Source organism: Mesitornis unicolor, unplaced genomic scaffold, assembly GCF_000695765.1.
Source record: "Mesitornis unicolor isolate BGI_N332 unplaced genomic scaffold, ASM69576v1 scaffold9792, whole genome shotgun sequence".
In the NCBI taxonomy this organism is placed as follows: domain Eukaryota; kingdom Metazoa; phylum Chordata; class Aves; order Mesitornithiformes; family Mesitornithidae; genus Mesitornis; species Mesitornis unicolor.
Window position 1 is genome coordinate 12,412 of NW_010171267.1, and position 27,264 is coordinate 39,675.

The 27,264-nt window shown below is 39.1% G+C and overlaps 1 protein-coding gene across 1 annotated transcript in view; it reads right to left on the reverse strand.

The window, feature by feature from the left end:
• The window catches only part of LOC104537179 (catenin alpha-2-like), a gene marked incomplete at both ends in the record, with an annotated part of 29,359 nt that extends 3,753 nt beyond the window's left edge, over positions 1 to 25,606 (reverse strand). The window contains 2 exons of the mRNA XM_010179987.1: positions 2,746 to 2,912; positions 25,411 to 25,606. Of these exons, the coding sequence (XP_010178289.1) occupies positions 2,746 to 2,912; positions 25,411 to 25,606 (363 nt within the window). The remainder of the gene's footprint in view (positions 1 to 2,745; positions 2,913 to 25,410) is intronic.
• Positions 25,607 to 27,264: the final 1,658 nt, after the last annotated feature.

The window sequence follows — 27,264 nt, forward strand, 5'->3', positions numbered from 1 at the left end:
GAGCTCATTCTGCTGGGCCATGCTGCTATGGAGGAGCAGAGGTTGCAGCTCACTCTCCAAACGCCCCTGAAAAATCCATAAATTCAACAGTAGCTGCATCTAATGAATTGAGAAAGGCGCAATTATGTGCAGAACCTTGTTTTCTATCATTTGCGTTGCTCTCACCGTGTTTTCCTGCCAGCGAGAGAGGCTATTTTTATTGTGTTTACCTACTTACTGCGGATTGAAGAATATCCACAAATTACAGGGCAGTAGAGTAGAAAAGCCATTCATTTCTACAGGAAAATGCATAATTCAGGCAGATAAATCCATAGCTGTTACGTTGGAAATTTCATACTGAGGTTGAGAATTGCAAGCTACGCCTTTTTCAGGACCCAATTATCTCTTCTTTCGCTCGTAGAAAAAAGAAAAGCCCATGAAATTCCAAAATTGAGAATTTAGTGATGAGGAGGATTAGGAAGGACATGAGCTCAAAGCCCTTTTTTATTGCAATTCCTTTTACGAACTCACGTTGGAGCAAGTTCTCTAGCCTCAAAAAAATACAACTTCCCTCAGCCGTACAGATGTGCTCCTCTGATTCACTGCCATGCAATTAATCACAATAGACTCTGTGTGGGCATGATCATAGGCTGTATCAATGTACGCTATTTTCTAGGTTACACAACCTTCACTGCAATAGGCGCTTTATTAAGTTTAGTAATGCGAAAGATAATCTGAAAGACATGACCGAGTGTCCTTCCAGAAAGCATCTGCATATAGTCGCTCTAAAACATTAATTAAAATGCATTCTTTCCTGTGAAGTCTGAAGTGTAACTCACTCTTTTGATGTTCTTTCAGTGAAAACTGATTACAGTACATTTCAGGACAAATCAGGCTTCATAACTTTGCCATGCAGCATGATCTTAGTTTATTAATTTTATGGTTAACTTACACCAGTCTTTGAATGTTACCTTTGAGTCAATACAAGAGCTGTTCCTTCATCAATTTTGTAAAATATAAACAATTTATATACCTATACCTATATCTGTATCTATATCTATATCTATATCTATATCTATATCTATATCTATATCTATATCTATATATCTATATCTATATCTGTATCTGTATCTATATCTATATATCTATATCTATATCTATATCTCTACCTATACTTATATCAATAGAAATAGAAATAGAAATAGAAATAGAAATAGAAATAGAAATAGAAATTAAATATAAATAGTAATTTCATTTTTAATCATCTGAAATCAGTTTGCATTACAAAATGATAAGATAAAAACATTTACACTGTCAAGCCTCAGAAATAAATTACCCTTTTTAACCTGACAAAAATATAATCAAATTTAGGGTCCTGAAGTTGAGATGTGCTAAAAGCAACCAGAGAGGCCTGGCTTCTTGGAAACAGACTTCATATTGACATCTGATAAATGCAGAGATTACAAACCACATTGCCAAACACTGCCCTTGCAAATGTAGGGTGCAAAGTCTGTAAGTAAATACACCCACTTCCAAAAATGTTTTAAATAACGTCGTACAGTGCTGTAACAGAGAGGAGAAATCTCAGATGGGAGAGCAATATTTCTCATTGTCTATAAAGGGTTTGAATCCAAATGTTAATGACGAAGTGTAGTAAAACCTGTTGTTTATCACGTTAAAGTGCTAACCTCACTAGCAAAGGACTGTTTGAATTCCAGCTGCACGGAGCATTCTAGTGGGGAAAAATTACAGGTATATTCGAGAGAGACAGTGCTTGCACTGCACATAATGAGAGCTGACAACGACGAGAGCAGCGTTCTGTTCGTTACAGCAGAGCTCACCAGAAACCGCAGAAAAATCTGCCTTTTCCATTACAAAACCTGTTTTCAATCTATTTAGCTTATCTGCACAGTTTGCAGGTTGAAGAGTTCTCATTGTTTTTGCAGAACATGATGTCGTTGTACAGTTGCACTCTTAAAAAGGCACATAAAAATAATAATGCTTTTTGGACAGTTATGGAAACGAAGCAACCCTCCATCCCCTCAGCTAAACTCACACATGGGCTCTGCCGGCTTTACATATTCTGTATATGAATTTCTGCAAAATTTTGGTTTGTTTTAGAGGTTTTTGTTTATTTGTTTATGCAATAAGAGTGAAATAGTCCAATAACTACCAAAACAATTACATTTCCCAGTTTCAACTGCAAAATGTTCTAATATTCCTGTACAGATATGTGAATGGTGGCACCCAAAAGTGAATACAAATCCACTCTGTCAATCTTTAATTCCTCTTTATTCTACTTTTCCTCTTTGATGACTGATCAGACACTTGTACTACGGTCTCCCTTCGAATTAAAGATTCAATCTTTTGATACATCGTGAAGGAAAAACAAAAAGCAGAACTGCAGTACCGCAACTCTGCCAGAAGATAGCGATGCTCTACAAGAACTGAGATTGTAAACCATGGGTGCAAGGTGAGCTAAACGCATCTGTTCAGTTCAGAGAGCTGCTTAACAGCAACATTCATCCAGATACTGAAGATATCTGAAAAATTTTTCTTTAAGTCTCCAAAAATTAATTTCTGCAAAATTAGATATCAAATAAGGCTCATATAGAAATATGTTATGTCCTACTTCTTGTTCAGCCCTTCAAGAAAAAACTGAAATAGAGCAAGAAATGTGAACAGTGACTTTTAGCACTGATTTGTTCCCTATTTTTTTACATTAAAAAACATGCAAAAAGAATACAGACTATTAAAAACACATACGATTTTCAGGTGTGACAGAAGCCTCATGACATCCGCCATGTCAGCCAGGATCAGTAAGCGGGTAACGGCAGAAAGCAAGGCCCGAGCAGCCCGCACCATGGTGCCCCGTTTCACTGAGGAGCACGGGTCGTCAGCAAACTCCGAAGAGGCAATTCGCATTGTTTCTCCTAGAACAGAAAAGAAAAAAGGAAATTAAAATAAGTTTCACACTTGTATTTTTTTTAGTTGGTTGGGAGAATGGGACAGAGCACCCCAACTCTGTCATCCCAATTGCATCGCTCTGCAATTCTGCCTTCCAGCGCCATCCTCCTTCTTCCCTCCTGCTCCCCACTCCTTGCCTTCTTGCTCAAATGCTTTGCCCTCCTCCATCTAGAAGGGCTATCACTACTATTAAAGAGTTCAAGCAGTCATCCTAAATGTTCTGTCATCCAATGACCCCTCCCTGCCTGAGAAGGGGAGTCAAGAAAAGGAGACCTGTGGGTTGAAATGGAAACTGGTTTAATACTATAATAATTTTTTAAAAACTGTTAATATCAATATTAAGTATACAAAGTTCTACTCAGTGGTCATGAGCTGTGTGCTCGCAGCAGTGAATGCTTGATAGCAAAATACTGTGAGCACCAGAGCTTCAGCAAAAGTGTGACAGTAACAACAAAGAGGGAAGTAGGCCTTAGGAGCAGTGATGGGTGAGGTCCTCCATGGAAACCAACCATCGAGGAAAGAGAGACCATCTCCAGCAAACTTTCCAATTTATAGTGAGCATATTGCTTATGGTATGGCATAATTCTGTTGGCCAGATTGGGTGAGCAGCCTTGGCTTCTGCTCCTTGCAGCTTCTGCACCTGGGTAACTCAAAGCTGCTAAAAACCTTGATCACTATGGAAATCCACATACCATGGTTGGCCACGGACTAAAACAAAGTGTCTTATCAGCTTTATTCCCACTGAATTGGGTGCTACAGTCTTCTCAAAAATGCAGCTTTCCTGAATAGCAAACCAATTCTGTGGAGGGTGCTAGATCAGTGGCACAGGTTGCCCAGAGAAGTGGTGCAGGCCCCATCCCTGGAGATATTCAAGGCCAGGCTTGATGGGGCTGTGAGCAACCTGATCTGGTACCAATGTCCCTGCTGTCTGCAGGGGTTGGACTGGATCAGCTTTGAAGGTCCCTTCCAACCCAAACCATGCTGTGGTCCTGTTCCAACGAAACCAGGACACTGCCTCTCTATGGACAAAGCCAAATGCTCTCTTGTCTAACAGATTAAACTGCTGGTGCAGGGACATGTTACTCCTGTTTAATTCCAGCAACAAGGATCTTAATCAACATGGTACTTGGTAACTAAATTATGAAGTTTAAGGCCTAACTTTACTTGTTCTTTTTAGCAGACGGAATTGTTAAGAAAGAATAAACTGTGCTTAATGCTACCAGCACTGCAAGGGCTTGAGTTCTTTCTGTAAAGCTGAGATCGAGTAGTTTTCAGCTACTAAAGGAAATAGTGCTTTTAAATTACTAAGATTAGGATTAGGTTGGAATATGGTAGCAAAAGGTGGACAGGGAGAAGCTGAGGAAATATCTGACAGAAAAAAGCCAGGGACAGTGCAATGGTTTCAGAGAAGTAGGCAAGATACCAGGGGCAAAGACCTTGCAATAAGAAAGTGGGATCTTTCCTCCTGCCTTATTTACAGCAAGGAATAAGTTGCGTAACTGAACATTAAAGATTTTTTTGTAGTGAAAACCATCTCAAAGATTTGATAATCTCATTTAAGCCAACACAGAACATGAAGCTCAACCAAAAAGGTAAACATTACATTAAATTACACAGAAACATGGTTAACATCACAAGGAGATCAGGTAAATTCTGATACATAAGAAAGACTTAGTGATTGAAAAATAAACAGCACACCACTGGAAGTCAAATAAACTAGGAGATTAATGAAGCAGTAATTGAAAAAGAACAGCACGTGTCTTTTCCTTTAAGCTATCACTCACAGATGACAGTGAAGGGATTTCTGCCATAGGGCATTTCTTTCTTTGTAACTACCAGAAAAGCAACAATATAGCACATAGACTATGCAGAAATGTAGAACATATATCAGCCCATAATTTTGCAAAACAATTCTGAACACCTAACAAAATCACCTTTTCACTAATGATCTGGAAAACAGAATGATGATGCATTAATAGTTCACAAGTTACTTGCAAAATAATATGGTTCTGGATATTGAAATGGGAACCTGGATCTGTCATTAAAACTAAAATGTAAATATTTATACTAATAAACATACTGTAAGCATTAGTGTAACATCAGAAGTAAAATCCAACTGATTCCTAACAGTGATGAGAACATCAAGGATGAATCGACTAGAATATAAACCTTAATATTAAATGCTGAGGCCCCCAGAAAATTTAACTGATACCAAAAGGTTATTGGAGTGTTTTTTGAGTGAGCTGCAACCTTAAAAATTATTATAAATCAATACAATGTTATTCTAAGCAACAAAGGAAAAATGCATCACTTGCTCTCAGCTTCATCCTTGTAGGAAGTGGTTGATTATGGTTGGACTTGATGATCTTAAAGGTCTTTTCCAACCTAAATGGCCGTGATTCTATGGTTACCCCACCTTACTTCTTAACAGCGTCAGCTGAAAAATACTGAAGTGACCATGCATCCTCTTCCTTCATAATTCAAGAAAAGGCAGAAAAATTCGGCATTAAGAATAGAAGCTCAGAGATGATACTGTTAATCCAGCCTGTGAGAAAAACACCTGGGTATTTTAAAGGCCTTCAAAAGGCCATGGAGAACAACCCACTACAGAGACCTCTAAACCCAAATCCTAGGCATTTCTCTCTCTCCAATTTCTATATTTAAGTTTAGCTGTTATGACCTTCTTTTCAAACCCCAATTTTAATTCATATAATTAATTATAATTAATTATTATTATTAATTCATATAATAATAGTTTATGCCTGTGCAGCTGAATTCTTAGGTTTGTGTTCATTTTCCCCTATCTTGATACTGGGCTGCCTGAAAACCCCCTTTATCGCATTTTCTCCCTGACATTTGCAATCAGAGAGAGAGAGTATGCCTTGATCTTTGGGTGAACACACATCTCAGGTTATATTTTGTTTTCTTCTCTTTCTCCACTTGCTGATTTTTAAAACTTTTAAAAATTATGTTTATATTCTTTTGCATAGGATGAAAGTGGTCAATAATTTCAATATATTACGAGTTACCAACAGATCAGTAGTGATGCAACCCTCATTTCCCTAGGAAATCAGGCTGAAAGAGAAGCAAAAACCATCTTGAATGAGATTTTACATTAACCCAAACTTTGCTACTATTAAAAAACAAAAAATCCTGTTCATCTCCAGTGTAGAAACTCAGCAAGAAAGTACTTCTAATGTGAAATCAAAGCATATTTATATCGCTTTTAAGACCATTGTAACAACATTCAAAAAACATCCCAGATGGCTTCTCTTCCCAGAAGACATTGCAAATAGTGGAGGAGTGACTTGAGACAGCAGCAGTGAATAATTCCCATCAGAACCCTTTCCTTTATTATATTACCATTAGGACTGCGTGTTCTTATTAAATTTATGTGCGGTGGATCTTGGATGATAAACCGATAATATACAATTGCAGTAGAAAAAGTCAAATGGCTCCTTTCTCTGTTTCTTAGATTCCCATATGGTTGCCAAAACTCTCAATAGATTTCTTAAAAGAAAAGGAACAAACTGTCATTGTTAAGGAGAAAACAAATTTCTAAGCATGCTTAAACGCTCAGCATCGCAGAGTCAACGTTCCAGGTACCTGGTGTCCGCAGAGGAACCAGGTTTCTGCAGAGGACCACCACAGTTTGCTGTACCTACCTCTCCATCAGTTTTACCTGTGTGCCAAAAAATCACTAAAATTAGGAGCAAGGAACTCTGAGGCCACAAAGATTTTTCTGACACATACTTTAAATCAAACACTTACTGGAAAAATTTATCAATAACTCTTGGCTGAGAGTGTGCTAAAAACTGGGAATGAAATGTCCACTTTTTTTATGGTTGTTTTTGTTTTGAATCAGTGACTTAAAATATTCCATGGAAAAAGAAGAGGCTGAGAGCAACCAGAGAAGAGCTTGGAGTCCAGCACGTGGGCAAGGGTTAGATTTGAATTTCCTAACCTGGGAATTTGATCCCAAATGGGAATGATTGCATTCATCTCATCAGTGTAACAACTGGGAAGGCATCACCTGCCCTTTGGTTATTTATTAAAGGAAACCAATTATCACAGCTTTATGTAGGAAGTGTGATCCAACCCTTCGAGCGTATCCAGCTGACGGATCCCAAGGGGATACGGATACACGCCAAGGGATGAGAAGCCCAGCAAGGCTTTTCCTTATTTAAGTGCTAAGTTGGATTCAGATATAATGGGAGTGATTCTGAGCATCCAGCAATGCAATTTTTGTATGTGAAATTACTTGAACTTTAGGTATATCCAAGGTAAATGGCAGCCAATGCAATCTGGAATCAAATGCCTAATAATTTTGTTTAGCTTCCACTTTGGTATTGAGAAGATGATACAGTTTTCTGCCAAAGTACCAGTCTGTAGCTTCAGATAAACATTAACATTGAACGATGAAAGAAGGAAATTATATTGGGTAATTGGCCAGCGGCACCAGGAAAGCAAGCACAGAAATTATCTTCTTAGGCTTGACTATCCAAGGAGATACAACTAGCAAATATATTTGAAAATCAACACTCATGGACAGAGGGAAAACACATGGAGGGTCAAAACAACAGGTTAAAAAGTTTGGATTAGTTGTCTAACCATAGAAAACAAAAGTCAGGTGAACTAAATCTTCTCCAAAATAACTAAGCAGCATTAAATAGACATAAATAAGTAAATAAAAAAAGTATTAGTACAACAGTTTATAGCAGGTTGTTTAAAACTTATGGAGAAGTTCACAATTTAGAATCTAATAACCTAGAAAGCCAGACGTTACTGGGGAGGAAGGATTGTCTGTCCATGACGTTTAACATATTCTTATCCTTGTAGAGCAATGGTATCAAACTGCTCTTGAGCCAAAGATAAGGAAAGTAATTTTGGAGCTACAGCTCAGCAAATTGTATTTCTAAGAAATCTTTTTTTATCTGGAAAAAGCCACCCCTACTTTCAGTTATCCACTTCACTCCAACTTCATTTCACGTTGTTCTGTAATCTATATTACATTACTTTCAGTGAAAATTAGGTCAATGGCAGAAACACAGACATCTTGAGTCATCAGGTCTGCTTCCTTGGCACTGCAGACAGTCATGTCATAATACAATTAATAATTATCGTAATAGGATAAAAACTACACTCACAAACTTATCAAGCTTCCATCTTAGAAACAGCCCAGACATTTAACCCCAATTAATCCTACTGGAAGGAGGAAACTCATTCCAAAATGAACTCCAGAATCTGACACGGTTTTTTCATTAGAGATGCTTTAATTCCATACTGAGTGTATTTGCAGATAATTTACGTCCATTTCCTCTCATGCCCCATTTGTCCTTCGATTTAAGTAAGTTTGCTTCTTCCACTGTCTTTCCTATCGTCACTTTTTCACCTCAAGCATTTCTACGACGAGCCGTGACGGATTAAAGACAGTGCTGGAGGCTGCTCTTAGTGCACAGGATATCCATCCCTATAACCATTACAGCAGCCCTATGAAACAATGACATTTCGGGAATCCATGTGATAAGAACTGCAGTTTTCTAGGAAATATCATTTGCAGCCATGAGAAATACTTCACCTGCTGCCTTGCAGGACTTTTTTCCTTTGACACATAGTGTCAGCTATTTTCTCACTGAGACCCACATACTACAGTTTTTGGTACCTTACTTTGAGAAACAAACATGTGTTTAATGTAGATTTTGTAAATAAAGAGCCTTAGTTGGGTGAGAAAGTGATAGCAAACAGATATCAAACACACTCCTGCTGCTTTCCCTGTATGGTAACCTGGTTTTCTATAAGCTGGCCAAAACCAAAGCAGACAAAATAATACCCATTTTCTTCTTGCTCATCAAACTGAACTATCTTCTCTTACATCAGACAAAACACCAACACCAACACGATGAGTTGAAAACACATTGAAAAATATATGTAAATTGTACAGTATTTAAGTAACAAATGATGATTTTGATTTCATGCAGTTCACAAAACAAAAGCCCTGTAAAGACGGATGCATTTCATTTACACACATGAAACGCTGTCAATTTTCATACACTGTTTGCTATGGAAATAATTGATTGCACTTATCCTGGGTAAAGAAGATCTCTTCTGATCCATGTTTTTTAAAAAAGCAATTCCTGTTATAGCAGAGTGGGAGTTTTTGGGGATGGCATGCAGGAAAAAGGAGTAAAAGGGTGGTGGAGAGGTGGCACTGTTGACTACTGGTATATTGTTGGGTAGAGGTGCAGAACCATGCTGTGATGAGCTTCTAGAACCTTCCAAATCATAAGCAGACTTAAAGGTTGGCATCTACCTACGGAGAAAGGAAGCTCTTCATGGTTAATACACTGAGGAAATGCCATTTTTCCAAAGCCTAAAGTGTTTTATTAAGAGTTAGGAGATGGTGGGCACAAAGCAGCAACCTAGAGAACAGCTGTGATCAGCAGGGGATGCTGACAATACCCCAAACACCTAGAAATAATGAAGGAAACTATGACAGCTTGATTGTACGTCCCATTCCTGAGCAGTTCTCAAAGGGAAGAAATTAATAAAGCTATGGTCTAATTAATCCATCTTTTTTAGATTTTGTCTTTTATTCTATGCGTCCAAGATTAAAAAGATGTGACAACTGATCCAATCCAAAATACAACCAGTTTTTTTATCATTTCCACATGGGTGCTGTCTTGCTATTAAAACAAACAAATCCAAACCTTTCAGGATGCAAAGATCTGCAATGTTATCCCCTTTGGACTTGCCTAGAAACTCACCAGCAGAGTAGGACACCCCTCTGTCAACTGCAGTACACCCTAAACCACAGCTCTCATCAACAGTCAAGTTTCTGATTCAGGAATAATGGACTAAATCTGCTTTTGGTGCTTGATTTCTCACTGTCTATAGTCCTCCAGACTCAATAATCGTATTGATTAGTTACCCCAAATCATCACATTTTGTTTACAGTACTTCACAATTCATTCTCCGTACCTGAAAATAGTTCATTTCAGTAGTAATCTCTATTTGACATGGTACAAGCATTTGTTAAAATTTGGGAAATCATTTGTAGAGTATTATCATACTGAAAAATGCTGTATTCTTATTGAATATAAATCTGTATTGAAAATGCTATTCTGAATTCCCAAAGTTTCACATAAATGGCTGTTAAATCTCAATTTCCCCTTCCTTAATACTTTTCTTCTAAATCTCTCTTACTGTGTCCTCTAAATTCATTTCCCCTCCCGCTTGCAGTTGGGATTTTATTCTCTGTCTGTGGAAGAATGACCACTGTTCCCAGCATATTAATAGATTTGAAAGCCAGAAAAGGCCATATATGATCTCGCTTGATCTCTTCCCATCACTTTTCAGCTACTAGAGCTGCGTCTCTCCGGGATTGATTACACAGACCATCTAATAGTTCAGTTAAATTTGACTCACTTCGTCTCTGACATCTAGATAGAGTGATGGAGCATGACTCACTATGTATTTTAAAGCACAATGGATATCTTTAAAGCCAGTAGGTATTTTTGATTCAATATGTGCATTTAGATCCAACAGTCCCATCTCATTCACTTCACACACCACATCTGTGTGAAAATTACATCTGTAATTGTAATTAACCCAACTACTTCTTTCCTAAGGGACAGTCAAATACCAAGAATACAGAACTTCGAGATATTTAGCCACATCTCTACAACAATAATTTCACAAATGTTACATTTTAGAAAGAACTTTTCCAATTAATAGCCAGATTAATAGTGCATTTGAAACATCACTGATACACTTAAGGACACTAAAACATTAATTACCTTTCAATTCAAAGGTAAATTGTTTGGGCTGTGCCAATACATTGCCATTTCTAATCCCTGTTTGTCTGCAGCTCTCTGCTACTCCGCAGTTTTAAATCCTTCAGGGATAAACTAAACAACTGCTCGGCCTCCACTGATCTGGAGAACTCCTGCACATCAACACTGAACATTTTGGATGTTCAGCACTGGGGCTGGTGCTCGGGAACATGAAAACACCCAGGGCCTCTTAAGATACCACTAAATAGAGCAGCAAACTTAAAAATTCAAACTCAACTGAATTATAACATGGCCTTATTTGTATATCCTGACAAAAATCAGGCAGGAAGATACTGGGGTGCATGATTCAGCACTGCAAAAACCCTGTTGCTTCTTTGCTCAGCTACTGGTTTTTCCACAACTTCTACAATTATTCTAAAAATTTAAGATTTCTAATTAAAAATAAGAACCATTTACTTCTTTACCAGATAACTGCAGAGCTGAGACAAGCAGCACGTTCAAGATGAGCAGAATATTTCATCATTTAAAAAAGACAAAACTATACAAGTAATTACTATTACTTCTTTGAATTTCCTAGCAATTACTAGGAAACGTTGCCATATTTTCTGTGAACTGTGCATAGTAAATTTCTTTAAACAATGATCGTAAAAAAAGGACTAAACTGAATGTAATTGATAATGAAAGATCTTCTTCTGTGAGCCCTAGCAATTAAAGTCTTGAATCAAATAATTAAATGGGTTTCTGCGTAACAATTTATGAATTGTAAAGAGAATTGTGGTTAATAAATTTGACTGAAACATATCAGGTATGGAAAGGAACAACATTTGAAAAGCACGCAACTTTTTAACAGGCGTAGAAAAGGAAATGCTCTTTGAAAAGTAAGGAGGCATTCTCTATCAGGCAGACAGACCCCATCATTTTGGATATTACTTAAATTCTGAGGCTTGAAGAGGCTTACAAATACTGCAGAGCCAAGCAAGTTGGTGGGTAGATTACATCTGTGCCCTAGGCACTGCGAACTAAGTTCAAAATCATAATTGGAATCAGTTCCATCTTTCTCTATTATCACATGAAAATAAATAATTGCCGAATGAAAAGTTGAGTTGCAGTTGATATTTTTTGAGATAAGCTTCAGTTTCAAAGGGGTGATATTTTCCAGCAAGCCACGTTTTCTTAAGAAAACGTATCCAAAATTCCCAGCGAGCTCTGAGAACAGAAGGAGGGGGAAGTTACTGATGTCAGCTCATGGGGAGCACTGGGAGGTGGTGGGGAGGGTTGATGGTGAGATCGATCCGTTGGGGGATTGACGATGGGCTCACGAGATGTTTGAAGGGTTCAGTTTTGTAGCCTTGCTAAATTTATGCTTTTTCTATACTGGTTTTCTATCTGTGAATGAGTTGACAGAAGCAGTGAGAGAAGCAGGGACCACCTGGCTCTGACCAGAGCATGGTTCTGTATCCTAAGCATTAATATAATAATTAATTATTAGTTATTGCTGCTTGCCATCGCCCAGCATTCTGATGAGCCCGAGATCAAGGAAACGGGTAGATTATTAAAATAACAGAGGCATACAGCATATTCTTAGCATCATTATTAAAAGTCTGGGGAACAAACACAAGTCTATGCAATAGGCTTAAGGTAAGAAAAGAAAAGAGAAAGAGGATAAAGAGCACAAAGGAGAGCACTTGTAGGTTTGCACAGAGCAAGAGACAGAAGGTACAAGAGCACTTCTAAAGAATTAAGTTATTTCATTTCTCCTACCTGTTCCCATAATCTGCACACGTTATTTATGGTACCCTGTATTGAGACCCAATGCAGTTATTTTTACACCATGAAAGAACTTGTCAAGGATTTCTGAAATCCTGCCCAAAGCACCAACCTACATGAAAACCAAGCTTGTGCTTCCAAAATTGGGAATTACATTTAAAAAACAGTTATCAAAGACTACAGCAATCTTTCATCTAAACTTGACTTGATAACATTTTAATACCCTTACACTTTATTGCCAGTTTCAATCGGAATTCATATACCATACAAGCATTAACGTAACATAGCCCCTTGTATAACTACATATGAATTTTTAAAAACGTCAAGAGTTTCTGTGCAAAGAGAGAAAGGGACACCTCAACTTCATATGTTACATTCAGGTTCAGGCATCAAAACACAGATCTGATCTATGGACCATCACCAACACATTAAAAGACAGTTCGGTATGTTTTGTTTAATAAAAGGCCCATAAACAATATATGACTATCAGGAAGAGTTCTCAGCTGTATCTACTCCATGTTCCTGTCAGCAGATGTATTAGTCCATACAGATTTCCACATTAGCATCTCTACTACTTTAACTAGCATATTTAAGGATAATTGAGTATTTCCACTTCACATTAAATTGAAAAAAGCAAACCAAATCAAATTGCGCCTCTTCAGCTTTCCGAGACAAAGGCAGAAAATGGAGATTGGATTACTGAGGAACATCACAGCCCAAGTGCAGAGGAAAAACAGAAGTGAAAAGGGGAAAGGAAAGTGGAAATAAAGACACATGAACAAGGAAAATAAAAAAGGCTGTCCTACCATGCAGCCTCAAGGTATCAGAGGGATAGTGGTCAATGGCTCGATGTCCACATGGAAATCAGTGATTAACGGTGTCCCTCAGGGGTCCGTACTGGGACCAGTATGGTTTAATATCTTCATCAGTAACACAGGCAGTGGGATTGAGTGTACCCTCAGCAAGTTTGGAGATGACACCAAGCTGAGAGGTGTGGCTGACAGGCCTGAGGGACAGGACAACACTAACACGCAGAGGGACATGGACAAGCTGGAGAAGTGGGCCTGTGTGAACCTCGTGAGATTCAACAAGACCAAGAGTAAGGTCCTGCATCTGGGTCACAGCAACTCCCAGTATCAATACAGGCTGGGGGATGAAGAGATTGCAAGCAGCTCTGCAGAGAAGGGCTTGGAGGTGTATGAAAAGCTGGCCGTGAGCTGGCAATAGGCGCTCTCAGCCCAGAAAGCCAATCATGTCCTGGGCTGCAGCACAACAAGTGTGGCCATGGGGCCAGGGAGGGGATTCTGCCCCTCTGCTCTGCTCTGCTCACATCTCACCTGCAGGGCTGCGTTCAGCTCTGGAGTCCCCAGCACAAAAAGGACATTGAAGTGCTGGAGCGGGGCCAGAGGAGGCCACAGAGATGATCCAAGGGCTGGAGCAGCTCTGCTATGGAGACAGCTGAGAGAGCTGGGGTTGTTCAGCCTGGAGAAGAGAAGGCTGCAGGGGGACCTTAGAGCGACCTTCCAGGACCTGAAAGGTGCCCATAAGAAATCTGGGAAGAGCTGTTCACTGGGGCATGGAGCGATAGGATGAGGGGGAATGGTTTTAAACTGGAGAAGGACAGATTTAGGTTGGATATGAGGAAAAAACTCTTCCCCATGAGGTGGTCGATCAGTGGCACAGGTTGCCCAGAGGTGGTGCAGGCCCCATCCCTGGAGATATTCAAGGCCAGGCTTGATGGGGCTGTGAGCAACCTGATCTGGTACCAATGTCCCTGCTGACTGCAGGGGTTGGGCTGGATCAGCTTTGAAGGTCCCTTCCAACCCAAACTATTTTATGGTTCTATAATTCTGTGATCCTTCAGATAGAATTCAAAATGGGCCAGAGAAAGGAGAAAATGGAAACGGCTTCAGTTAATGGGAAATTAAGATTAACTGAACTACAGCTTAATTCAGGCACATGTTTGTGGACAATCAAATCGAGCAAGTTAGCCATAAAATAAGAGCATGATCAAGGTAATAAAACTGAGAGCAATTTAAAAGCATAAGGTCCAGAAGAAACAGGTGAAAGGAAGATAGAGTTGATACATTTTTGTGAAGAAAAGCAACATATGTTTCATCAAATGCTGTAGAAATCACATAATAATATAAACAGTTTATAAACTGATTTATCTGCACCTAAAACGAACATAAAAAGGCAAGCACAGCTCTGAAAGTCACATTTAGACCAATTACGGACGAATGAGATTTGCAAACATCACAAATCAAAATCAGTGGAGAGCCTACACTTTTACTTTTGGTAGTTATAAAAATAATTGAATATTCCATAGGCACTACAGAACGGCCTCCTTTTCCAGTTGTCATATCAACAGCTGTCGTCATATCTTTTAAGACCTACAGTTTTAAAAGTATTTGTCTCTGATAAAGAGAAGAGAATGAGGTAGGTGGTGATCAGAATACTACAACTGACACTTCTCAGAGGAACGCAGCGCATGTTATTTGATTTTAACATTTTATATCCCTCATGCTGTAAAGTATTAGTCAGAATACTGGCCTTTGAAATATGTGAAAAATGTACTCCAGGCGATGATGTGTCCAAAGTGGTCAATGGAAAGACAATAAATTAATGTCTTTTATCTATTGGCTAAGCACCTTTCAGGGTTCAGATATCAGGAAAAGTATTTCAAATGTTCATGCTGTCATTTTTATTACTTCTCTCACCGACTACCACTTTCTGACACCACATTCAAAATCAAAGGCTAATCTGTATAGGAGAATGAAGCTTCTTCACATCTGCTTTTAAAGTTGGATGACCGTCATGGAAAATGCAGTCAGAAATAAAAACACAGAAGGAAATATCCTTTAGAAAAGGAGGACAAAGGAGGAAAACTCCCAGATAAAGTTTCTTGCTCCAAGGACTGCTCATTTCTTTCTCATTGAATGTAACTGAGTGAGCAGCAGCAATGTTCCCGATAACACAGATCAGAGCTCAAGGTTCCCAGGTAGGTGAATTACAGCAGCATTTACAGTTCCATTATGAACACAGAAAACCTTGGGTTTTTAAACTGTGAATACATTTTACTGCCTCATTTACAACATTTACTCAACAGAACCATTTTTTAATGTGTTTGTTAGTAACGTTTTCTCTTGAAATTTTCCAGTTGCAGTTCTTGAAAGACTGAAAATTTCTTCTTCAGCACAGCGAGGGGGGAAGGTCTGAAGAGGTGGAGGCAACAGGACAGGATAACGGTGGTGGTGCAGAAGAAGTCCCGTCTTTCCCTCAGGGTGAAGGTTGGCTTTGAAGCACACCCCATAATGCCCACCTTCATTCCAAGCAACGCAACTGAAGCATAAAGTCATGACCAAATCTAAATCCACCTCCTTAATTTTTGCCCTTTGACAGGCTACTTCCCAATTTAAATATCCAAGCCAAAATCTCTGCCCTGCTCCAGATCTCCCCCCAGTTTGCCTACCCATAGCTACATCAGACAACTGGGGAAGCTCTTATGACCTTTGCTTTGTTAAAGCCGCCCATCACCGGTGATGGAAATTTTAGAGAGCACCTCCAAAGTCATCTGAGGACACTCCTTTGCATGCTGAAAGGAATCACCTTCCAAATACTTTTGATCCCATAAACTAAAATAACTGATTTTCCAGTTCAAAGAGTGAATCAAACTTTTCCTTTTTATTTTTTTTTTAACATTGGGTTGAACAAAAAGGAATTCGGTTCAGAATTGCTGCCCCGTGAACCAGTAGTGAATTCAAGCACTTAGCTGACAGTAGCACACAAATTAGAGCAGCTTCAAAAGGAGAGGCTGAGACCCTCATCCCATGGTGCTCCACAGCTTCAGAGGAACAGCGTTCTTCTGAGGGGTCAGAGACTTCAATTCAAATCCCTGTGCTGAATTACGCACAGAGAGGACTTAAATACAGATTTCATGCACGCTGGAAAATATTCTTCCAGAACGTTGTTCGTGGTTATCTCCAAACTTAATTGAAAAGGCTGTACATTTAATACTGCTGGGGATTACTGGCTGCGGGCTAAGCCCAGCAGTTTTGGAATTACAGCTGGAAGACAGAGCAGGGCAGGATAACTGCCTATGCTGCCTCTTCCAATTGGTAAGACCCTATTCTATTTCTTTTTTTTTAAACCCTAATTAAACTATCCTTAAAGGAGGCTGTAGAGAGGTGGGTGTTGGTCCCTTCTCCCATGTAGCAAGTGATAGGACAAGAGGAAATCACAGAATATGAGGAGTTGGAAGGCACCTGGAAAGCTCCCCCAGTGCAACCCCTGCCACAGCAGGATCACCACAGCAGTCACACAGGAACACGGCCAGGGCTTTGGGTGTCTCCACACAAGGAGACTCCACAACCTCTCTGGGCAGCCTGGGCCATGCTCCAGAACCCTCACACTCACAAACTTTGTCCTCATCTTCAGCTTGAACCTCCTGTGCTCCAGCTTGGGACCATTGCCCCTTGTGCTGGCATTGGACATCCCAGAGCAGAGCCTGGCTCCTTCCTCCTGACACTCGCCCTTTCCCAATGGATCCCCAGGAATGAGGGCACCCCTCAGTCTCCTCTGCTCCAAGCTGAAGAGCCCCAGCTCCCTCAGCCGCTCCTCAGCAGGGAACTCAAGTTGCACCAAGGGAGGGGTTAGATTGGAAGTTATGAAAAATTTCTTTACTGAAAGAGTGGTCAAGCACTGGAAGGGGCTCCCCAAGGAGGTGGTGGAGTCCCCATCCTTGGAGAGGTTAAAAAAACATGTGGATGTGGTATTTAGGACATGGTTTAGTAGCCATGGTGGGGTTGGGTTGTCGTTGAACTCAGTGATCTTAGAGGTCTCTTCCAACCTCAATGATTCTATGATTTTATTTTCCAGATTTGATCTTGAAATTCAGAAATTTCATGCACACTAACATTGCCCGGTGATGGGTGGTGCAGTAAAATCTTTACTGAAAACTAAGCCCTAGTTACAACCCTTTGACTGACTTTTCTTTTTTCAACTGTGGTGTATTTCTGCAATCGTTTCTCAAATAAAGCCTTTCTTAACAGAAATATTGCTTCTAAAGGAACAAGTAGTAATTTTAGGATCTGATTTTAGATTTAAATTCAAATGTTTCTGGAAGAAACATTATTTCTATAACTTTCAATTTGTGAGTATAATTTAATTTTTGACAGCTGTCAGAAGTCGACATTCTAACGCAATTTCATTCTTCCCTGCTATAGAGTCAGGATGCTAATAAAATCTTCAAGAAAGACAATATACGTAAATATAGTATGAAAAATTACCTAAAATATTAATTTATATTATTTTTCAAACATACATCACTGTGCCTTTGTGAAATATGTCTCAAACTGTCACACTCGGGCAATAAATCAAGCACCAACCATCCCTTATAGCAAACATTTCTCAGAGATGTAAGCTGCTTTCATAAATGTAAACTAACATGAGCTTAATCAAAATATTGAAAAATGAAATGGATACTTGAAACACTCCAGTCAAGGTTGTAACAGAGAGAAATCTTTTGAAAATGGTGCAGAGAATAAGTCCAGGCTCTCAGTCCTCAGGTGGCTTTAACAAAAACCTGTACCATCATCAGTCTGAGACCTCTCCCACTGTATGAACCATTAGGGTCATGGACAGAAATCACCTGCAAGCATTTCATTTGTCTCTATTTTTAACTTCCAGCTCAAGGATACAGGACTCAGTATGGGATGCAGGGGAAGACTATTTTAGGACTGCACAAGACTTGTAATGGGATGCTTAGGGAAGGAACCCAAGGTGGGGAAAAGGAAGGGCCGAGATGGTCTGAGGAGGAACAAACATGGGAAGATGGAGGGATAAGAGGATCAAAAGGGCATCCTGTGAGCAAATTGCTGGTCAGTGTACTTGTTTGGCCATGTCTTGGGCCAGATTTCTGATTTCCAGCTGCTGGAGAGACCAGAGCATCTGGAGGTCTACTGAGACATCTGCTTCTATGTGTTTACATCTGTGATCGTCCTTGGGAGTGGGACAAATGGGGAGACCAGGATCCAGGGGCCAGCTATGAGATAGACTGAGGAGGTAAACCCAGCTACTGAAGGGATCTACATTATACATAGAAATAGAGGTATTTTCCACTAGTAGACCTTCAATCGTAGATAGCCAGAGGGGGGAAGAGGATAAGACACGTGGTGCTGTTGGGTTTGCTTCATAGAATAATGATACGGTTTGGGCTGGAAGGGACCTTTAATGGTCATCTAGTGCAACCCTGCAGCAATGAGCAGTGACATCTTTATCTAGATCAGGTTGATCAACCTGACCTTGAATGTTTCCAGGGTTGGGGCATCTACCACCTTTTTGGACAACCTGTGGCAGAGTTTCATAGAATCACAGAATAGTGAATGCCAAGTACCTGATATGTGTGGTCAGCCATGCATATACATACATATATAATATATATATGAGCTTTACATACATGTTCATGAGCATGTGCCTGCTGGGAATATATGCCCAGTCACTACTGCTTGGATCTGAGGCCATGGAGCTGCAGCAGCCCCGTTACTGGGTTTGGGAACCCCTGACAATACTTATCTGTACAACAACTCTTTAAGATTCTGTACAATGTCTGCTCTTTCATCAGAGGTGTTTTAAATCATTTTAGAAAAGGAGCATTAATGTGTTTCAGAAGCTAAATTCTCTGAGAGCTGAAAGATAATGAATGGTTTTGAAAAGGGTCTGAAAGAGCCAGCGTTAGAGTATTTGCATAGAATGACATTTAGGATGCCGTAGTGCTTAGGGTGAGCACTGCGAACATGAATAACAGTTGAAGTCACTTCCAAATGTAAGAAGCAATTCAAAATAAATTATGAGCATTTTTGAATAACAAGATAGAGTTTTCAGGCCATAGCTTCAGTGATTTGCTGAATATCCAACCGCAAATCTTCATGCTCAAAGTTACAGGAGTGGGCCATCAGAGAGGCTGGGAAAAAGCAAGTTGCCAATAGATGCTATGGACAAAACAGAGAATAAGCTCTATTTACACACAGGTTCTTTCAACAGTATAAACCAAGACTCATTCTCCCATTAAGCAGGACTGATCACAAGCCTCTCTTCATCTTCCAGAAATGGATAGAAACTCTACTTTGTCTAAAATAAGTGCTTTTTAGTAATGTCTTTCTCCACACACGCTTTTTCTTCTATGTAGAAATAGTGCTCACTAAATTCAATAAGCAAAACAAATAGAAATAGGAAAGAGAAGTACTTACACACTTCAGTGAAATGGATTCTAAATAAACACACGGAGAACAGAGGCTTAAGTGAAAAGGCCAGATATTCTTTTTCTAAAAACAAATATTTCTCTAGCCCATAATGCAGGTAAGAAGCAATGGCTCAGATTATGTAGAATTATTTTAAGGGATAAAATATTAGTACCACAGGTTTTTTGTTGTGGTTTTGTGTTTGGGGCTTTTTAAATTGTTTTGTTCTAGGGTTTTTTGTGGTTTGTTTTAAAGAATCCATTATCCTCCTTCATATTTGCCAGATTCAAACCCAATATCCTACAATTCATTCATTCAAGTCAGACTTTGGGAATAACAATCAGCCAGAAAGATGCAGAAAAATGCCAGATGAAAAAGTTCTGAATTAATCAGTGCTCAGTTGTTTCAGTAAGAGATACCTGTAAATACCTCCAGTTGTAGATCAGCCCTTCAGTTCGAATCCTGTAGCTGGGACTGAGAGTTGAAAATGGATCCAGAAATCAGCCAATGCTTCATCACTTGCTTTCTCTATAAAAAGAATTCCCTCCTCTCCCACGTCAAGTGCTAGTTATATTGTGACAAGTCTTTTAATGGCACCTATAGAAACACCCTCATGAAGTAATTCCACTTCCATCTATTTTATAAACTAGGAGAAACGCTGAAGAACTAGCAGAGACAGCGAGAGCAAGCCTACATCCAGTAGTTGAATTCTTATTAACCAAATGAACCAAAGAACAATGTGCTCACCTAACATTTTTTATATATATATACTTTTAAAGTACCTTTAAGTGGTAAACTCAAAATATTCCAGGAAAGCTTTTAAAGCTTTTAGATACTAACGGGTACAAATCTTTTTTAATTTTTTTATTTATTTTTTTTTTTAAATCAGGATAGCAGAGTGAGTACGTTGGGTAAATGAGGGCTCTGATGACTCTGCTAAGCAAGTACATCTGAGGCATCAGTGTAAGATGATGTTCACACCCTGGACTTGGAACGTAAATAGGGTAAGGCTTACTAGGAAGGACAAAAAAAAATAAAACCAAGGGCATAAAACAAGGTACATTAAGTTTGTAAAGTAAAGGGAGAAAAAAAAAGATTAAAAAAAGAAGATATTTTACTTTGCATTACAAAACCATGACTGAAAATGAGAGCCAAGGAGACGGACCTTACGTGAATACAGAACTAGGGGATGTGAACGAGACAGAAGCAAGAAGGGTTGACAGGGAACTGAAGATCTAAAGAGACCATGAGACAGGGGAAGTTTCAGGCCCTGAACTGCAGGGAAGACAAAAGCAGTGCAGGACCACATCAAGGCAGCAAAGAAAAGGAGAGGGAAATGGAGGGGGAGTAGAGAGGAGAGCAGCACAGACTCTGTGGGAAGTGATGGCTGCTAAGAGCTCTCTTTAAGGCAGCTGAAAAAGAAAACCTGACTGGATTAACGGGGAGAAAACAAAAATCTAAAGAGAATGGGAAGGTTTAAAGGAAGGCAAAATCTGAGCAGGGACTTTCTGCTTCAGTCAGGAAAGTGAAGACCTCCAGGCAGCAAGTCTCAAAGACCTGGGGTAATGAGGCACTGCAGGGACTGGGCTTTAGGAAAGAGCTGCTGGTCTGACAAGGTGTAACAGAATGAAAATTGTACCATGGGGAAAGGTCTCCTAAAATACAACCTGCCAGCTGGACTGGGGCACTGCTTTAAGACTCAAAGAAAGCTGTGTGGTTGGCTAAGAGTTTGGCAGTCTCCAGGAACACAAAACCGAGACAGTTGTGACGGTGTATGTGACATTACAAATATTGAGACAGAGTCTGTCTCTCTCCATGTCATTGAAGAGCTTAAATGAGCTTAAATAGGTTTATAATTTATTATAAAAACATCTGGCATCTTGAATATGTTCTGTGGTTTTGGAGCCTGCTCCCACCACCTGAGATATGCAGATTCCCCGCTTTCCTCCCAGGGTAACTGAAGACAACTGAAGTAAGGAAGAAGTCACCTTTCACAGGGTTTAGTTTAAAATCTTCATTTAAAAACCTTTAAAAACTATATCGTTAAGAGCAGTAAAGCATTAAAAATATTATTTTAGTATCTTCCACCGCAGAGAAAGTTACCAAGAATGTTAAAGTCATTTTTGTGTGGCTATTTTTGATATCTACTTCAGGATTCCTGACAGTCACAGAGTACATGGATCATATTCTTTTTCATGATTTGTGCATAAATCTGCATGAACACAATTGAAACTACCTCGACTTTACGCTGTCTTCAAACACAAAACCCACCAATGCCTATTTTCTGTCCCTTGACTGAAATATTCATTGAAATTGATAGTTTCAGATTATCGTGTGAAGTTGTACCTGCCCTGCTTGAAAAGCAGTAATTTAAACCACAATAACCAGCTGCTAGAATAAATAATGTTTTCAATGGAAGTTTTAGCTAAATGCCAGAAAACATCTAGGAAAATTATATGAAAATCAAGCAGCCATTAGCAGATATCTATGAGACAGACACTGCTGAAGTCATTTAATAGAAGCACCGAATTCACATAACCGTAATTATTTCTTTATCTTGCTTTCCTCAGCACCCTAAACTATTTCTTAATAAATTTAATCAGGCCTGAGCCCAGTGGACCTCAGTTCTTTGTAGATTTTGTGTGAATCACAACCTGAACATCTCCTCCGCAGGGAATTTCCTTCTTTAATGATCAATAAGTGACCAGTTGCATTCAGACACCTCCACTATGAGAACACCCCCCCTGTCCCCCACCCCACCCCACATTTCTTATTTCTACGAGTTCCTTTTCACTACCCTGAACTTCTCAGGGTTTGTAGTTTCAGGGCTGAGGGTTATCATAACCACAAAACATACAAAATCTCCCAACACTTCAATATGCAGAAGACCGTCTGCCCTCCCTCACCTCTAATGTAAGATGACAGGAACGACAAACATCAGCATTTCCTAGGTCTTATTTATCCCCCATCTGGGAGAGCTTTTACACAGCTCTGACAGCATGGGAATAAAAACTCCTACAGCAAAGTATCCAATGGCACAGAAATTGGATCATTTCACTTAGATGGCTTTGAGCTAAAACTCACTTTCACTATTTTGACTGTTTTAAGACCTATGAGGCCAAAGTGTTGTCATTATGGTACTAATATATACATATATATACAAACACATACTTAAAGATGATTTTAAAGAGATTTATGCATAAAGTATTTACCTTTTTTTTCAAAAATTGTGTGAAACTAAAAGAAAACTAAACAAAACCCAACATATTAGTCTTATATTCTTTCTTTCAGTTGTTTTCTTAGAACTCAACATCATAAATCAAAGCTGTTGATCATCAGAGATTTGTACAGCTATCCAAATATAATTTACCCTTCCACATTGTTGAAGTAACAACCATCTTCAACCTAGATATTCTTTGCGTTCGTGTTCATTATGAAGTATTTAGCAACTGATACAGTACATTCATCTCATACCTACCAATGGATAGCAACTCTCTCCAGGATTAATTGCAACAGGAGCACGGCACAGTCTCCAGCAACATAGGGCAGGAAACGTGGAGCAAACCCGAGCCAGCTGTAGCATTTTTAGGTTGAGGGTGTAATTATCCAGGCTGGAATTTTGCCAGCGAAACCAACCAGCAATAGTCTGGCAAAACACAGCCTCAGTTCATTAATCCAGCTCTTAATGTCACCCAGCTAAACGTACCATTTCCCATTGCACCAAGGCTGGTCTCGTTTATGCGGCTCGTGGGCGCTAATAATGGTGTTTGGTGCCTCCTGCTCTCCTAATGATGGACTCATGTTGTACAGACCCAAAAAAAAGCTGCTTCTCTTTTCTGACAGACTTTTTTCTATAGAAAAAAGGATGAATGCCCATAACATTTTGCATAATACTGTTTAAGAGCTTTTTTCTTCTCTGCTTCTTGCATTGTTGGGGTTTTTTTTATAAATACAGATTAAGGAAGAAGAAGGCTTATTATCAATGAAAAAGTCAGAAATTCAGTCAAAAAGAAACCCAGAACTCTCCACAGCAAATCCTCTCAGACGCCTCTAGCTTTACAAAGCAAAAATCTACAAAGAAATCGCTGTGAACTAATACAAAGCTTTAATGGTAAAGATAATAAGGAGCTGTGATACCATGCTAATGAAGCTGGTATCTTTGCCTAGATCAGAGAGCATGCAACAGTTGAGGTTGATGGCTCTAACACAGTAGAAGGGTCCCAAATCCCACAAAACACTCACCAGTATAGTGGCTTAACACTGCACATAGAGTGTACAGCAAATATTCGACTTACTATGATGTACAAAACAAAAAAACCCACATAGGAACAGGAAAACAGCAAAACCAAACATACAAATAGTGGATAGGAGGAAGACATAGCCTCAGGATAAAACAGACTGGAATATTCACAAATCAGCGTTTATGTATACGAGATTTTAACCCTGCCTGCTCATGTGATTGTTTCAGTCCGATTTTTAAGAAGTGAAAATAAATCTCATATGAGTGCCAGAGGCCCAACTCACTGAAAATCGGCATTTTATACCTAAATCCTTCAGACTCCTTTTGAAATCTAAAGTTGGAGATTTGCCAGTCTTGCTCTAAAACCCAGGACTGATGATACTGGCAGATGGGATCTTTAGATTATAGGATTTACAATGGCAAAAACCTGAAAGGTACTTAATTCTGCTGCAATAAGGATAATTACAATCAAAGTCAATCAAAGGGAAAAGTTTTCTTATGGCCATATATTGAAAACATATTTTTTCCCCCTACCACACGTGTAAATTTGAAAGCATCTGACATACATTGTACCTTTTGAAGGAAAATTGCCAGATGATATCCATGATATTCCTAAAATTTCAAAGCCTTATTTGAAAGCAGTTTTCTTATAACACCAATTTAAGCTTCAAATAGCAAATTGCGCGAAAGCAGGATTATTTCTGCAGAAAATATGTTAAAAATGTCTATAAAATCCCACGCTGGAGTCCCATGCCCAGCTAGGCAACTTTTTGTAACATGGTATATATTGAAACTGGCAGTTTAACCTATTCAGTACACAAACTAATGTTAACATTTATCTTATTATCACCAACACCCAGAAAAAGAATATTTTAATATTGCTATTATCTGTGTATATTCAGACTTTGATGATCTTTGCACATATTTCAATATATATTTAAAACAGGAAGTCATTCTCTATTCTGTACTATTTGGTTGATGTTAGATAGTTCAGAAGTGTATGCACCATAATCCTAATCCCATTATTTGCATGCACAGGCTCGAAACCACTGCTCAGATTGAGCAAAGTGAAAGTTCATGTCATTTTGTTACGCAGCAGAATAAAAACGATGTTGAAAATCAAACGCTAAGCTTTGGCACTGGGCAGCGTGGCTGCTAAGTAACATTTGAGTACAATATTTAGTGATAAAATAGCTAAAAGGAGAGAAAAAAACAATTTTAAAACCAAACTTAGAACATTCTTTATAATCACTGCCATTCCTAAAGTTTTTATTTTAATACTTATCTGCCATATTACAGCTACACAGTAATATAGGGCTTAGTTTTAATTACATTATCAGAGCAGCTGATGCACTTTTTTTTTGGGAAGAAATCATGAAAAGCATCAAAGAAAAGAGTTCCCCATGAAGCACTTTGTTCCGCTTACCCTGTTTGCGTACATCCTCCACAGCAGCAACCAATTCCTCCTTGAGATCCTGGCTCTCTTTAGCGATTTGATCTCCTTTTTCCAAAAAATTCTGCGTGGCCTGCTCTACCGAAGCGGCCAACACGTGAGCCTTCTTCGAGCGCCCTTTCTTTTTGCCCGAAGGTCCTTTATTGCTTGTGTTAACAAGTGTTGTTACCTTTAAGAAAGAAAACCGAGATTTGGTAAGTTTGCACAATTCTTCAACTATTAATAGCACAAGAAATGGCCACCTCATTCAATACTCTCGCTATTTTCTTTACCTTTGAAATGAGGTAATGGTCGCAGGTATTGAATACATACAATTTCACGTTTAAAATCCAAAGCATGGCAGCACATACCTCAAAAAAGGGTTTTATTCCTTTTAACCTCCATTTAGTCTGGGCTGAGCAAATCACGAGCAGTGAAGGAGGAAAAGATAAGAACCAGCTATGGAAGGGCACTGGTGCTAAAGCATCGTTTTTGTCGCTGGTTTTCATTATATAAAAATGAACAAGGCAATAAAAGGAAAACCTAACACATGTGGGTCAGAAACCATTCAAGAAGCAATCGTCCCTTGAGAGAAGCACTGCCAGTTGTGGTGACAAAACCACTGGGGCTGTTTTCCAGATGTTAAGGAATGAGCAACTCCTGCTGCAGAGATTAGACAGGTTAAACCCATTCAGGCTAGCATTGCTCCATTCTATTTGTAATATATGGCATAAAACAACAGCAGACAGTAAAATGATCCCACCTTCTCCTCGGTATTTAATAGGAATAAAATCTGCTTCCTTGTTTGTAGCATCTCCTGCAGGAATTCCTTATTGAGCTGTCAATAAACGGATTAGAAACTTCAACCACAAAGCTTGACAACACAGCACAGCACATACCACAGCATTTTGTTGGACAAGAAAATAATCATACATCACTCCAATAGTAAAAGGCTGCCTGTCTATAAAACAGGGAAAATGATTCAGATATCCTCAGGTGTTGAAAAGCTCACGATGGATCCATAACGCTCAGGGATGCAATTCACCCCAACCAGGCCACAGACCAGAGCAGTTGAAGTGATCCAAGTCCTAAGTACTAAACCAGAAAGGTACTGTAACAAAATGAAAACCTTTGCAATAAAGACAGCGCACTACAAAGCAAAAGATCTCCAATATAAAAATTCCCTGTCGTCTCACCCCAATTACAAGGAGCGTGACAAGGTGTTTAGTACAGCTGTAACCAAGGAGCCTTGTGTCATACTCTCTGAGCTGCTTCTTTTTGCTCTTTGACATAGTCTTGGGGTTTTTTTTTCTCAAATCATATCTAAAAAACTATAGACTATGGAAGATGGGAAAGAAAAGGAAACAAAAAGTATGATCAGGGCTTGAAAACACCACATGCATATGCACAGGAGGGGCACCAGCACTGGCATAAAACCTTTGTTAATGCACTGAGCTGCTGTGAGTCCAGATACAGCACAACACATAAGAAATCCCAAATTGAACTGAAAAGACCTTTGCTATCACTTCTTATAACAGACACAGAGAAAACAGCATCCCCAAAGTAAATCACTGTCAAAAAGAAATCATGGTGCACTCTTCTTGATGGCAACTCCCTCATAAAAGCTTTGCTGCTGTTTTTCTTCATTATTTTGTTTTGTTTCTAGCATTAAAAAAATACAAAAACACAACCATGAAAAGACTCTGGCATGTCAAGAGATCCAACTCGAATATAATAATGATATCATATAGGACATGTGCTAGCAAGAGAGCACAAGAAGTTCACAAGTGGTGCTTGAGACATTGCCAACGTACCTCAAGGATTTGGACATTTGAAGCAAAGGCTCAT